Source organism: Chlorocebus sabaeus, chromosome 25, assembly GCF_047675955.1.
Source record: "Chlorocebus sabaeus isolate Y175 chromosome 25, mChlSab1.0.hap1, whole genome shotgun sequence".
Classification (NCBI taxonomy): domain Eukaryota; kingdom Metazoa; phylum Chordata; class Mammalia; order Primates; family Cercopithecidae; genus Chlorocebus; species Chlorocebus sabaeus.
In genome coordinates, this window is record NC_132928.1 from 51,231,275 (window position 1) to 51,246,706 (window position 15,432).

The window sequence follows — 15,432 nt, forward strand, 5'->3', positions numbered from 1 at the left end:
AAATTCATCAAGTTGCACATTTGTGCACATAACCACATAAATCTCAATGTTTCAAGTCTTTAAAACAATGAACAGGAGATAGACACATTCTTGTTTCTTGCTGAGTAACAAATTACCTCAAGACTTAGCAACTTAAAAACAACAAGCATTTATTATTTCACAACTGCTGCAGGCCAGGTGTCCAGGAGAAGCTTAACTGAGCGGTTCTGGCTCAGGATCTTCTCAGGCAGTTGCAGGCAAGAGGTTAGCCAGGGTTGCCATCATCTGAAGGCTCTACTGGGGCTGGAGGATTCACTTCCAAGTCAAATGGCTCACTCAAATGGCTATTGGCAGGCGGCCTCAATTTCTTGCCATGTAGCCTTCTTCACAGGATTGCTTGGGCGTCCTTACAACATGGCAGCCAGCTTCACCCAGAATGAGTGTCCAAGAGAGAGCAAGATGGAAACTACCATGTCTTCTATGACTTAACCTCAGAAGTAATACACATCACTTCTGCCACGTTCCATTCATTAGAAGCAAGTTGCTCTGTCTAGCCCACAGTTAAGAGGAGAGGAATTGAGTTCCTCTTGAAGGAAAGAGTATAAAAGGAGTATTAAATAATTTGTGGGCCTAGTTTAAAACCACCACAGCACAGAACTGAATAGTGCAGTGTTCCCAAGTGTTTGGAGGCTTGATAGTCAAGGGACAGGGTCTGGGAAGTCCCCTTTGATGGGCAGAGTAACATCCTGCAAAGATGTCCATGTTCTAAGTCCCTGAACCTGTGAATATGTTATGTTACATGGCCAAAGGGAATTAGGGTTGCTAATTGGTTAACCTTAAAATAAAAAGATTAGTTCAGATTATCCAGGTGGGCTCAGTGTAATCACAAGAGTCCTTAAACGTGGAAGCAAGAGGCAGAAGAGTCAGTGTCAGAGTGATGAGGCACGAGAAAGATCCCATGGCCATTGTTGGCCTTGAAGATGGGAGGGACCATCAGCCAAGGAAGGCAGGTGGCCTCCAGAAGCCAGGAAAGGCCAGGAGCAGATTTTCCCCTAGAGCTTCCAGAAGGAATGCCGTTGTGCTGTCACCTTGATTTGAGCCTAATATCCATGTTAGGCCCATTTCTTGTTGTCTGAAGCCATTAAATTTGTGGTGATCTGTGACAGCAGCAATAGGGAACTAATACAGAGCTCTGCCCACCCTTCTCCTTTTCCCCATTTCTGATCCATTTCTGCTTTCATCACATGCTTATGATTATTGTACTTATTTCTACACTGTCCATATTGTTATTCTGCATGTTTGCCATCTCACCTTTAAAGCTATAAGCTCCTTGTAAACAAGGCCTACATGTGTTTTGAGTTTTGTTTTTTAAATGTTTATTTGAAGCACCAAATACATTGCTCATCAATTTGCAGCCACTAAGAACTTGACCTGGAGAAAAGGGAATACTTGTCCACTGTGGGTGGGAATGTACGGCCACTATGGAGAACAGTTTGGGGGTTGTTCCTCAAAAAACTAAAAATTGAGCTACCATAGATCCAGCAGTCCCACTGCTGTGTATATACCTACAAGAAAGAAAATCAGCATATTGAAGAGATAGCTGCACTCCCATGTTTGTTGCATCACCTTTCACAATAGCCAAGATTCGGAAGCAACCTAAGTGGCCATCAACAGATGAATGAGGAAGATATCATACACACACAGAATGGAGGACTATTCAGCCATAAAAAGAATGAACTCCTGTCATTTGCAACAATGTGGATGGAACTGGAGATCATTATGTTTAGTGAAATAAGCCAGGCACAGAAAGACAAACATCACATGTTCTCACTTATCTGTGGGATCTGAAAATGAAAACAATGAAACTCCTGGATACAAAGAGTAGAAGGATGGCTACCAGAGGCTGAGAAGGGTAGTGGGGGGCTTGGGGGCAAGGTAGGGATGGTTAAGGGGAACAAAAGATAGAATAAATAAGACCTACTATTTAATAGCACTACAGGGTGACTACAGTCAATAACTGTACATTTCAAATAACTTAGAGAGTAATTAGATTGTTTGTAACTCAAAGGATAAATGCTTGAAGGGATGGATACCCCATTCTTCATGGCATGCTTATTTCACCTTGCATGCCTTTGTCAAAATATTTCATGTACCCCATAAATATACACACTTACTATGAACCCACAAAATTAACCATAATAATAAAATTCCAAAAAAAAAAGAACTTGGCCAGTTATTTATTAGATGGTAGAAGCAGCCAGCTTAGCGAAGAGATGAAACAAGGAGGAACTGGTGTGAAATAAAATATGAAATCCCATAATTCCTCCTCCTTCAAATTGAAGCCAAAGAATCACACCGAGGGCAGGACAGTTTCTGAAACACTGTTTGCTCTGTATCTTCTTTACTCTCATTTCAAGCTGGCAGTTAAGCTTCACCTTCCCTCAGTCTGGGACTTTGGAGCAGGCACAGCGTGGCCCACAGAAGGTTGGGTGGTCACTGGCTCCTCTCCACCTTTGTAAAGGCCTGAGGCCTCTGAAGGAAGGTTCCCTTTAGGGGTGGAGGGAGGGAGAGGAAACCTTCAAGGGGGTGAGAAGGGTGATCTCCAGAACCCAAGAAAGCCACCCAGTTCCTATGAGCAGCAGGGACCTGAGTCCTGCTTGGTGACAAGACCTCAGAGGGGTGTGGTGTAGGCAGAACTCAAGGCCCAGGGGTTCCCTGCATCACCCAAGACACCCGGGCCCCATGCACAGGTGGAAGCTGATTATGTGGAGGGAGCGAGCGGGCGGGCCAGGCAGCAGGGTCTCTCCTGAGACCACACAGACTGATGTCTGCTATCCTCAGGGGCCCTCCCCATGCTCTAACCTGGGACCTTTGCAGACCCAGGTAGAATGGAGGGAGCTGGTGGTTGGGAGGACCCTAAGATGACTAAGATGGAATTTCCCACCAATCCATCAGGAAGCAGGGGGAAGTGTTGGAGTCTGAAATACACTGATATAGAACCAAAAAGAATCGACCTCCACACACTCGAGTTTTGGATTGGAACTCAAAACCATGACATCCCCTTTGGCTTTGAATGAAGGCTTTTAATCTCCAATGGAGGCCTGGGGTCGGGGTGCTATTTAAGAGGACAAGAAGCCCTGACTGTGCAGCTTAAGGAGCGGGGAGGTGAGGAACTGGACCTGCTGGTAGGTTCTGCGGCTGCGCTAGGTTGGAAACATATTCGATGTCACTGGGGTTGAGGTACAGATAAATCAGAAGGCAGCTCCAGAAGCCAAGGGTGAAAAGGGTGCCCAGACTTGGTGTGAATATTTCCCGCTGGATGGGGAGAAAGGGCAGGACCTGAGGCAAGGTCAGTTCCGCCGCTGGTGGTGCACCCTCCCCACCGTGGGAGCCCCAGGCAGCAGCCTCTAGGCTGGGCGACCCAAGTCCTCCTTCCTGGTGCCACATCCTCTACGACTGAGTGTGCTGGGTGGCAGCGTCTGCTAACAGTCCCTACTCCCTGCACAGCCTCAGGAGGGGTGTGATGTGAATGCGGCTGGGAGCACATGGCCTTGGGGAAAACAAGGCACCCGACTGAGACAAGGCACATCTCGTATGGATCTACCTACCCCTGATTGTCGTTGTTCTTTAGAGCACACAACAAACATTTCTCCTGCAGAGGACAGAAACGGCACAAGAAAGATCAGTTTCCCCTGGTCCAAGGAGGGCAGCCTGCGAGGAGCCTCATCTGCCCTTGCTAAAGGGAAGGACAGAATAAGAGGGTGGAGCCGGCGGGCAGGCGCATCCAGGGGCAAGTCCTGCACGGTCACAGCTAAGGAGGCGCCACTGGCCTAGAAGGCAAGACAGGTCAGGGAGGGCGCAGGCTCGGGCGCACCCAGAAGTCCTTTCACTATGATACAGCACAAGCTTGGGGAAGTCACCAGGGAGCAGGAGCCAGGGGCCTGGCACCAGTGCTGGGCTCGGGCAGGGCTTCACTTACACAGCAGGGCCCGCACTCATGAAGGGGATCCAGTGAGCCCTGTTTTTTTTGTGGTGCCATCGTCTTCTTGTGAAGAGCACAGGGTGCTCCATTGGCTCCACCGGCTCCATCCATTTTCTTGGGCCTGAGCTGTGGTTCTCTGTGAGTCTTTCCCATCAGCCTGAGTTCCTGCTGTTCCTTTGGTGCTCTTCTAAGGGGGCTGGGGGAGGAGGGCCGGGGAGGGGCGGAGAGTTGGGGAGACATTTTCCAACATGACAAGGAGATAACCAGTACACAGGTGGCCGTGGAAGGCCTTGACTCCAAGTCACAGGGGCAGTAGGAGCCAAGACAACTCCTCCAAGAGTCTGGGTGTCCTCTGAACCCAAAAGGGATTCAACAAAGGGAAGGGAGGAGACCCTTTAGGGATGAGGAGAGACGAGTGCAGGTTACACTTACAGCTTATAGTTCTTCTGTGTATTTATTAAAATGTCCATCTTCTCATCCATATCTTTCTGCATTTCCTTCAAGAGAGAATTCAGAACTAGCGTCTGCATTTTGAAGGGCTTTGGAAATACCTTCCTCCCGCCTCTCTGCAAACCATTCTGCGTCTTACTTCCTCAAGAATCCTCACTAGACTTGGGTGAGGTGGCTTTTGGAGGGTCCGTGACATGTACAGCTTCTCCCCTTCCTCATCCCCATTCCCCAATGAGACGAAAGCACAGGCAGAGACATTAGGGGACTTTTCCAAAGTCTCTAGGTGAGCCAGAGGCCAGCTACTGTTTTACCTGATCTCACACTTTGGATAAAACCAATGCTTGTCTTGGTTTGATGCCTATAAAATGATGGGACCAAGAAGATCAATCTTGTGACCCCCAAAGACACTTTGCAAAGTTTTGACCCTTGCCATGCACTCAGATCCTACGTATTTGTGTTTGCTTCATCTTTTACCTAATTCCTGGCAAAGATGGTCAACAACAAGTAAAACTGACAGCAGCTAAACGGATACATCGCATGTATTATTCACTCAGAACAGAAAGAATAATACAATCTTGACAAAGTTTTGATCTGTAAAATTCGACCTGGGTAAATCGAATGGAAATAGTGGACATTCTAAGATGGTAGAAGCCACAATTGACAATATTTGTTACAGATAAAAACAGGTTTGAGTTGTCATAAAATAGAAATAAAAGGAATTTATTCCAATAAAATAATTTTCATTAAAAATGAAAGATTTGGTAACAGTTTAATTGATGTACTATAGAAAATTGATCAATAAATTACACTGTCTGCATAGAAATGATTTCATAAAATGCCTTCTTGAAAAGCATTTTTAAATGTTGATACAAATTTGAATAAAATATTTGTATTCATAGAGTCAAAATATCCTTGAAGTCAATGTCCCCTAGGTCCAAAACATCAGAGTCAAAATGTCCCATATTCTTACATGTTTCACCAACATGTACCCCTTCAAAATCATCATGTTCCAAACCGATTTCATTTTCCCAGGCTAGCTCTATCTCCCCACTGGCATTGTCATTGTCACCACTTTCTTCTAATCATCCAGATTAAAATTTGGTGTCATCACGGGTGCTTGCCTCTCGAGACTTCAGTCTCTGTACTGAATCGGTCACCAGGAACTGTTATTTTTCCTTCAGTGCATCTTTCAGATTTATCTTTTCCTTCTTTCCCTACACCTGGTCCAGCTCTGGTCTTCCTACTGCCAGGCATCTCCACCTGCTCCCCGGGCCCCGCCCAGGCAGCCTTGTGAACAAACACCTGCTGGGCTAAGCTTTTTGAAGTGCTGCTCCCAGCATGTTCTTTGATTAAGACTCTCCAGAGGCCTCTTGCTGCTCACAGAACCAAGTCCTAGCTTGTCTGCGTGTCTTTCAAAAGCCGTCATTACCTACAGCCTTTGTGCCCATTCATTTTTTTCCCCCTCAGTTTCCCCCAGTGGTCCCACTTCATGACTGATCCCCGTGCTGACCACCATATACAATAGCTCCTCCTGCCTCCTGCCCTGCTCAAGCTGTTCCCCTGCCTGAAATCGCCTCCTTTATGCCTTTCCATACCCAGCCTCCCCATCGACAAAACACTTACTTTGTTTGGATTTTAACAGAGAAATAATTAATGCATGCCCTTTGTAGAAAATTTGGACAACACATAGGGATATAAAAATATTCTCATCCAGAAATAACTGCTATGAACCCCTCTGGTATATTTTTTTCCAGTCTTTTTTCTGTATATTTACTTCTTTTTTTTTTTTTTTTACCTAGCTGAGATCAGCCTATGTATATTACTTGCATCTTGTTTTTTTAGTTCTCATTATAAATATTCTTTCTAAACATTTTCTTTAATAGTTCCTAACTTTTATTATATAAATATTTCATAATTTATTTGGCTATTCCCCTACTGTTGAAAATTGAGGTTGTTTCCAAATTTTTATTATTACAAATAATCCTGTGATGAACGTCTTTTCATGTATACCCATGATGGCGTTTCTGATTATTCTCTTAGGTTAAATTCTGAGAAGTGAAATTGATAAATCAAGAGATTGGTTTTTTTATATCTATTGTCTAACTATGTTCCAGTTTTGTACAAATTTGCACTCTAACAGCATAAGAGCATTTATGTCTCGTACTATAATTGTCATAAATTAAAATTTTGCTTATTTGAGTGTAACAATAATTGTTCGTTTGCATGTATTTAATTATGATGTCAGGCCTTCATTAATATGTTTATTGCTTTTTAGTTATATTCTCTTCTGTGGATTGTCTGTTCACACTCTTGTCTATTTTCCTACTTAGTTCTTATTGATTTATGTGAACTTCACATGTTATGGATAAAAACCTTTTTTCTGTGCTTACATTTGTGGAAAAATGTTCCCCCAAACTGTTTTTTAATTCTGTAAATATAAATGATTTTTGTGTCATAATTCTTTTAAAAAATCTTACATAGCTAAATATATCAATATTTCCTTTGTAATTGCTTCCATTGTATTTATATTTAGAACTTCCATTTACATATTTACTTAAAATTTCTTCTTATTGGTTTTTATTATTTAAAATCACTTCATAGACTATTTAACTTTACAGTGTTACCTGGCTTAAGGGTTTTCTTCATATAGTCAAACAATGTTTCTAATATTACTACCTAATCCTTTCCTTCTCACTGACATCAAAAAATCACCTTTATCATATTGTAAATTCTATAGAGCTGTGGTTCTCAGTCTTGAGTATACACTGGAATCATCTGGGCAACTAAAAACCACTGGCGCCTGGACTTCGTTCTAAGAGCTTCTGACTTAATTGTTATGAGGTGTAGCCTGGACATGGGGAGGGCGTAGGGGAAAGGCTTTCCAGGTGATTCTAACGTGTAGCCAAGGTTAGGAACTGCTGCTAAAGTGTTTAGGACCTGGATCTCATCCACGGGCAAGCATCTGAATCAAAATGGAGTTTTAAGCAACTCCGGCCCACCCTGGAGATGTTTATTCAGTTCCTCTGGAAAAGGGTGTCAGTAAATAGAGTTTTAAAATTCTCACAACTGATTCTCATTACATCCCAGGCAGAGAGGCTGTTGAGGCATTATCTATTCCATTTCATTCATGTGTTTGGTTATCCTTGGACTGATTTAATAACTTTGTTTTTATAGTGAATTTTGATATCTGGTAAGGCTAGTGTCCCCTTACAGCTCTTGAACAATGGGTAGCTATTTGCTTTTGCCAGTTCATGCCTCTACATCAGTGCTTCTCAATCTTTCCCCTGGGAACTTGTCTAAAATACAAGGGCCCAGCACCATCTGAACATGAGTCCAGGCTCTGTTTTATTAGTGTTCCAGGCGATCCTGAAACACACCACATGTTGTGAATCACTGCTCTAGAATCTAGATCATCCTAGTAATTTTTTGAGTTAAAAAAGAATCTTATTGGGCTCTTGATGAGATTTGCATTAAGCTTCTGATGCAGTCTTCAAGGCTTAACTTGAGACTTACTTTCTCTATAAGGACTTCGCTGCTTACTCCAACTCTCATTCACTTCTCACGCCTCTAAGCCCCTAACTAGCAAACAACCAATTAAGTATTTGGCTTGCAATTCTGTCTTGCAATGGAATTTGGGACTACTAGCAGGTAATAAGCTCCTAGAGGACAGGGTCTGCTGGTATCTCTTCCACAGTTTCCAGTATGACTGGTCCATGGAAGGCACTCAAGTAATGCTTACCTTCATAATTTCCACAAATTCATGAAGTTTATCAAAATCCTTGTCCATTAGATCCTTTATCTAACAAGGAAGAAAGGCATGGCTTGACAAAGCACAGAGCATGTTATTGAGGTTAGTTGTGGCGTCTTTGGAGCATTTTAAGCAAAGGGCAGCAGCTGCTCCTCTAGCATGGACTAATAATGGCCTGTTAGAGTCACTTTCTTCTCAACGAATCTGTGAAGGGACTAGGGTGCAAGCACCATCAAGTCAGCACTGCCACCAGCCTTGGCACGGCTTAGATCTGGCTACCGCAAGGCTGCATGTGGAGCTCAGACCACAGCTTCAATTACACTTTCTTGCTTGATTATTCCCTTTTTTCCTAAGGATGCTACAGGTGTTGGTTGTATCATAGAAATGAGAGGGTTCCTGCTTTGCAACTTGCTCAGGGGAGGCGAATAAGGAAGACGGGGTTGATCCCTGACTGCCCCTAATTTCACATTCCAAGTCAGCCCCTCTCACTCAGCTTCATCACTAAGGAGACATCACCCACCCTTATCAAAGAGACACTTTAGGGAGTCCTCAGTCACTCAAAAATTGGATTTAGGCATCAAACAAGTAAGAAGTGAATAACCTAACACTGAAGCTCTCTGGGTATTAGGACTGAGTTACATTTTTCCATGCAATTCCTGCTTTCCTTCACTACTCAAAGTTAAGGATTGCATTTTTCCTGAAGCTACACTTTTCTTCCGTGATATGGAAGGCCTCATCTCATTACCTGTTTTATCTCCTCCATTTTCTCCTTGAGCTCTTCTCTCACTTCCCTGAGTTCATTCTGAGGAAATAAAATGGAGAAGAGGAGGAGGAAAGAAAGATCTAGGATGGAGGGGAAACTGTCAACAGGAGGAAAGAAAAGATCCTGGGGCATTGTCAGAGAAAAGCTTCCGACAGGGAGGAAACAAAGGATGTTGTTGAGACAATAGGATAGACCAGGTGCACTGGCTGACACCTGTAATCCCACCACTTTGGGAGGCCAAGGCTGGGGGATCCCTCGAAACAAGGAGTTTGAGACCAGCCTGGGCAACATTGCGAGACCCCCCCACATCTCAAAATTAATTAATTAATTAATGTTTTAAAAAGACTATAAGACAGTGGGACCTACAGGCATCATGTCTCTGCCAAAAAATGCACAACCTGAATCTCATCATGAGGAATCCAATAGACAAAGCCAAATTGAGTGTTATCCCACAATGTAAGTGATCTGTAATCTGTAAAAATGTCAATGTCCCTAGACCAGGTGTGGTGGCTCAAACCTGTAATCCCAGCACTTCGGGAGGCCAAGGCCGACAGATCAGCTGAGGTCAGGAGTTCGAAACCAACATGGTGAAACCCCATGTCTACTAAAAATACAAAAATCAGCCGGGCGTGGTGGCGTGTGCCTATAGTCCCAGAAAGTCGGGAGGCTGAGGCAGGAGAACTGCTTGAACCTGGGAGGCAGAGGTTGCAGTGAGCCGAGATCGCACCACTGCACTACAGCCTGGGTGACAGAGGGAGACCCTGTCTCAAAAAATAAAATAAAAATAAATAAATGTCAGTGTTCCCAAAGACAAAGAACTGTTCTGTTCCAGATTATAGAAAAGACACCTGGTAATTAGAGGCAATGTGTGATCCTGGATCAGACCCTGGACCAGAAAAAGTCTCCTTTCTGTTGTTAGGAAATACATGTGTGGGACAACTGGTGAAATGAGAACAAAGGCTATAGATGAGTGTTGTCTCTGTGTTAACTTCCACATTTCAGTAATTGCACTGTGCCTACATAAGAGGCTATTCTTGTATTTAGGAAATAGGCACTGAGGACTTGGAGAAAACTTACTCTCAAGTGGTTTGGAGTATAGACATGCCTCCGAGTTCACGCACTCACCTTTAGGTCCTGTGTCACTCCTGCTTTGGTAAACCGCCCTTCTTGTTTAACTGCTTTGTAATCAAATGTCTGCGGATTGAAACAGGAACACAGACTGTTGGGAATTGCAGAGGGGGTGGAAGTGCAGAGGCAGAAGAGATCCCCCGTGTTTCTGTTCCTCCCTCACGGCTAGGGCAAGGGGAAAGCTGGGGGCCCCACCTGTGCAGAAGGTTCCTCTCTCCTCCTCCCTCTTTCAGCTCATCTGGTTCCACTCCCCTGCTGGCCCACAGGGCCTCGGCTCCTTTTGTCCCTGGAACAGCCAGGCTCATTCCCACCTTGGGCCTCAGTGCATGCTGCCTCCTCTGCCTAGAAGGCTCTTACTCTGCCTTTGCAAGGCCAGCGTCTTGTCCTTCAGCTCTCAGCTCAAAGGAAGGCTTTTCCCTACCACCCACTTTACGGCAGCCACTAGCCACGTCTCCTGTCTTCATTCCCAGAAGAGCAGGTGATACTGCTGAATGAGTCCTGTTCATTTATGCATCTGATTGGTTACAGTGTGAAGTTTTATGAGAGCAAGAACTCTCAGTGCCGCACCTGGCACAGGTCTTGGCCACTAGGATCAGCAAATGACCCCTGACTCCAGGTCACTTCCCCATGGATCTCAGGCCTCGCTGCTGGCATGGCCTCAAAAGAGCTTCTTACTTTGGTTGGCTCTGGCTTCAATTCCAGGCAAACTGCCTTGTAGTTCTTGCTCTGCCAAAAGAGGAGACTGGGATTCAGCCTGGCAGACATCAGGACTGGGGAGGAGAACATCTGGCCCTTGCACGGGAACCCTGCAGCCCCGCCCCCCTCCCCGGCCCCCCCACCCCACCATGCAACCCTGCCTACCCAACTGGCTTGAGCTCAGGCTCACAGACCCCGCAGCACCCGGATCCGATTCCTGACAACTCACATCTTGTGGTGCTGTCCTCTTCCTATGGGTGTGTGTCTGCCTGTTTCGCAGGCAGCCCTGTCCCTGCTGGAGGGGCCAGCGTGGAGACAGCACTTTAGGATAACTAGAAGCAAGCCCCAGAGTGTTGTTTCCAGAGCAAGGGCTTTGGCCACAGGCAGATTTGCGCTCTAATCTCAGCTGACCGCTCTACTAGCTCTGTCATTTTGGGTGAGTTGCTTAGCCTCTCTGAGCCCCCATTTCCTCATCTATAAAATCGAGGTGATGATCATACTTATCTAATAAGGTTATTCTGAGCCTTAGCCTTGCTAGTTAGATGCGGGCCTGGCAGGCCTGGCCTGGGCCGTGGAACCATGAGTGCTCCCTCGGCAGTGCTCCTCGTCCCCAGAGGGAGGCAGCAGAGGCCTCTGTCCTTCCCACCCCAGGGCCAGGTATTAATCTCACACCCCGTCCAGACAGAGAGGCTGCTTTATGCTCAGAACAGAGAAAAGAAAAAAAAAAAAAAAACACAACAGAGATTCATGGGAGCGTTCTCTGTATCCCCTGCCCTGCCACCATCTCCATTCAGTAGGAGCTCAGAGAGGACCCACACTGTCCAGCCATGTCTCTTTTACCAGATGTGTTTTCTTCAGTTCTGCCCTCTTGGCCGACATGATGGAGGAGGCCTGGGTGTTCTTCAACTCCCCACAATAGCCCCCGGGACCAGGCCACTGTCCTAGGCAACATACAGGTCAAGGTGAGGGCAGGGTGACCACCCCTTTGTGTACAGAACAGCTGAGGTCACAATGCCCAGGACCCACATGGTGGTCCAGAGTGTCACCACAGCTTCAGGCCTGGGGGGTTTTGGCCACTGAGATGAGGGGCTCAGGCCAGGTTTCAGAGTCCCACCAGGCCTCCCTCTTGCAACAGGAGGAAAGTCCACACTGAGGGGGACCATAGCCTGCTACGGCTGAAGTGCAAGGCACATGGCAGAAGCAGAGGCTCCTTCTGCAGCAGGACTCACCTACTTACTCAGAGGGACATCCTCCAGGGACAGCCACCTCCTCCTCTGAGCGCACAGCCCATGTCCTCTGCTGTGCACTCCTCATGCGAATGGACCCCACTCGGACCGGAAGCCACCTTGGGTTGGTGGATGCCCTGAAGTCGCTCTGGTTCAACGTGCATGCACTGTTTGACTTAACCTGGGATACTCTGTATGAGGTGGGGTAGCCAATCTCAGCAGGATGGTTTCTGATGCCTCTGACCTCACACTGTCCCTGTCCCACAACCACCCCCTGAGCCCTGCCCACCTAAAAAGTCTACTTTCCTTGTTCTTCTATCATCCTGGAAGAGAGGTGGGACAGAAGCTAAAGATAAGAAGCTTTTGGGGCAAATAAAGAAGAATGCTAAAGAAAAGGCCATTCTGAGGGTAGCCATAGTTTGTGCTAAAGTAGCCAGTCAGGGGAACATGTCACCCCATGGGATAAAAAATCACTGGGGATCTGGATTGGTGAAATTGATTTCTCTTTCCTCTTATCACTGGGCATTCACTTCCCTCTTCCCTCTCATTTCAGCTGCTAGTTGCACAGAAAAGGCCAGCATGGACATCTGAGGACAGACAGCACAGAAGTACAGGAACTAATGCAAATTGCATGTGAATGACATCTCCACACAGGCCGCTACTGATCACCTCACCCTCCCGTTTCACGTGCCTGCTTGGGCCTATCCTTCCTGGAGGCTGCTGGCACCTCTGGAGCCACCTGCAGCACTTCTGATGCATTTCCTCGGCGGTGATTTCCCAGCTCCGACCCTGGTGACAGCTGTGGGTCTTACTCCACCGCAGCCAGAGGAGAATGTGTCTGCCACTGCATCAGGGGAAGGAGAGGGAGTTGGGGGTGGTCACCAGCTTCCCAGGCCTCACTTTCCCCACTTATAAATGAGGGGCTGGAACTTTTCAGTTTCCTTGGACCGTTTAATTCAGCCCTCCCAGATCTGATGGCTTCGTGGTAGGAATGCCCTTTCTCCAAGGGAATTACAGCGAAAACAACTGACTCCACCTCAACATCCACCAGCCCCGTGAAAATGGGCACCACCTCCTTCTGCTAGTTTTGGCTTGGGGGCCTCCTGGACCTGCAGCAGAGCTTCCCTTGCTTGGCTGAGCAGTTGTTAAATGAGCTGCCTTCTAGCCAAGCATAGCACATGAGCCACTGGCCTATCTATTAGGAAAGAAGGTCTAAGAGAAATCAGTGTCTCAATGCAAAACCACTTTATAAAGCAAAATATTATCTATGTATGTACACACGGTATTATCACTTGGGCAGAATTTTAACTACAGACCCACAGCTCTGGGCTTGTGCCTTCTCACAGCGTTTACTATTTATGTTTTCAAACATTGTACACCATTGTTTTATCAATATGTTCTGGGGGGACTGGGGAAATCCATGTGGCGATCCTGAATAATGATTATTTACTTATGAAGAGACAGGTTCTTGCTCTTCCTCCCAGCCTGGAATGCAGTGTTATGATCATGGCTTATTGCAGTATTGAACTCCTGGGCTCAAGAAATTCTCCTGCCTCAGCATCCTGTGTAGCTGGGACCACAAGCATGCATCACCCCACTCCCAGCTAATTTTTAAAAATTTTGGGGGAGACAAGGTCTCACTATGTTGCCCAGGCTGGTCTCAAACTCCTGAGCTCAAGGGATCTTCCCACTTCGGCCTCCCAGAGCCACCATGCCCGGTCTGAATAATGATTCTCATATTCTTGCAAGAAGCTTTTGCACCTGCAAGAGAACTAGGTTGAAGCAGTGTTGCAGTGTTGGTATTGCTGTGGTGTAACTTTGTTCCAGGTAAGTCATAGGACGTTCTTACTTGAAGAATGCCAGACACACTTTTCCTAATCCCCCTTCAGAGCAAAACCCATCTGTACCAGGGCAAGCAGCATAGAGCCCACTGCTGTTCCATCAGAGTTTGGGGGAAAAGGAATATTCACAACAGACAGAAAGAAGAAGCCACCTGTCTCTGTTCTCCAAGTTGATATCATTTGGGTTTCATTTTCTTTACAAGGGTCCTGCTTTTTTTTCAGTTTTATGGATACAGTGTTGTGTGGGGAGGGTGGGGTCGCGGGGAATTTTAAAATGGTCTTAGGCCTCTGAGTTTGGCCTCCCGTGATTCTGGGTCTGGCCCATGGTGAGGTGCTGGCTCAGACACTCCCCACGTCAAGGCCCAGAGAACATGAAGAGAACGTCACGTGTGCCGAGGAGCCTATTTGACCGCTGGGGGCCCAATGTTCTAAAGCCCTTTGATTAGGGTGGAACATTTCATAAAGACCCAGAATCCCACAGGCTTTGCTGTCCAGCCAAACTCAAACAGACACGGCTCAATACGTGTGACCTAGACGACTCACACTTAGAATGCCCTGGCTCTTTACATCCCAACGGACTGCAGTATCTGGGTGACTGCCCTCAGATAAGCCCCAAGAGAACCTCTTACATACCATTTTTAGAGATCTCACATGATTGATTCCTGTGTTGTCCTACTTGACTGATTTGTAGACACCTTGGAAAGCTTTACTCTGTGCAGGGTAGAGATAGCTTTTATCGTTGGCACACTGATTACTACGCAATTTCTGATCCTTTTTATCATAGTGTATCAGACCTTGGCTAGAATCATAATCCTATTATGTTGTTTCTTTGGAAAACTTATATCCAGTTTTTATCATATGAACTTCCCGGTACCTCCATTTCAGGAACAAAACATAACAGTCTGAACAGATCATTGTAAATCTCTGGCTATTTCAATACAGCCAATGACAAGTGAAAATTCTGAGCAAATGTGTCGTGGAAGGATCTTATCTTCTTTAAGTTCACCATGAACTTAAAGAAGATAAGCATGGCACATGCTTGCCAGGGCCTCCCAAGACCCAGGGGAACCCGTTACTCTTCCCACAACCAACCATCACAGGGCACCTGCCGTGTGAGATAAAGCCAACACTGCCAGCCAGCAGAGGCTCTCCCTGCTCCTGCCAAACAGGGCTCCTGAGGCCTCCTTACTTAGCTGGTTCCCTTTACCCTCTTTGGATGGAACTCAAACAGAGTATGGCGATGATTTCACGCCTGTCTCTCTCAGCTTCCCTGCTGGAAGGTGCTCTGCAGTTGCAATTCCCTCCTCTAATAGCCTCCTCTCCATCTCTGACAGCTTCAAATTCCCATCCATCACCGAAACAATCAAACTGAGTGGCACAGTAGCCTCTTGGGACTGGCCTTGTTGGGGGACTGTACTTCACACGGGGTCCATGGAGAGTGGAACGTCTCAGATGGGAGGGCTCCTTGGGTTAGTCCTGGGAATAGCCCCCATCTCTCCCACTCACATTCCTTTGGCTGGAACATAATCGCAAGGCCATATCTCACTGCAAAAAGGCTGGGAAATTTGGCCAGTTTCTCCCAAGAATAAGAGGAGATAGGCTGATGGGGCAGGTGGCTA

General features: G+C 46.3%; 1 protein-coding gene across 6 annotated transcripts; it reads right to left on the minus strand.

Annotated features, from left to right (window-relative positions):
* Positions 1-1,320: 1,320 nt before the first annotated feature.
* On the minus strand, positions 1,321-11,705 carry TEX35 (testis expressed 35). Of its 6 annotated transcripts, none has more exons than XM_037985907.2 (9): positions 11,587-11,705; positions 10,726-10,776; positions 10,048-10,116; positions 8,905-8,961; positions 8,151-8,210; positions 4,394-4,458; positions 3,959-4,157; positions 3,588-3,631; positions 1,321-1,544 (listed from the first exon to the last, which is right to left on the minus strand). In XM_037985907.2, the coding sequence occupies exons 1-9, from the start codon at positions 11,623-11,625 to the stop codon at positions 1,487-1,489; spliced, it is 642 nt and encodes a 213-aa protein (XP_037841835.1). In that variant the 5' UTR covers positions 11,626-11,705; the 3' UTR covers positions 1,321-1,486. The 6 variants fall into 6 exon arrangements, with proteins under 6 accessions (XP_037841835.1, XP_037841836.1, XP_037841834.1 ...); XM_037985908.2 differs by having other exon boundaries at positions 1,427-1,546; positions 3,591-3,631; positions 11,587-11,625; XM_037985906.2 differs by having other exon boundaries at positions 1,427-1,546; positions 3,591-3,631; positions 11,563-11,625.
* Between the last annotated feature and the right edge of the window lie 3,727 nt (positions 11,706-15,432).

Bases quoted from the DNA above. Each gene is read 5' to 3' on its own strand.
- TEX35 (XM_037985903.2), bottom strand. From the start codon at position 11,625: ATGTCGGCCAAGAGGGCAGAACTGAAGAAAACACATCTG. The intron at 3,632-3,958 runs GTAAGTGAAGCC...TGTCCTCTGCAG, and splicing joins ATGAGTGCGGGCCCTGCTGT to GAGAAATGTTTGTTGTGTGC. The intron at 2,532-3,593 runs TCAGGGGTAGGT...TCCCTCCACCCC, and splicing joins GCTCTAAAGAACAACGACAA to TAAAGGGAACCTTCCTTCAG.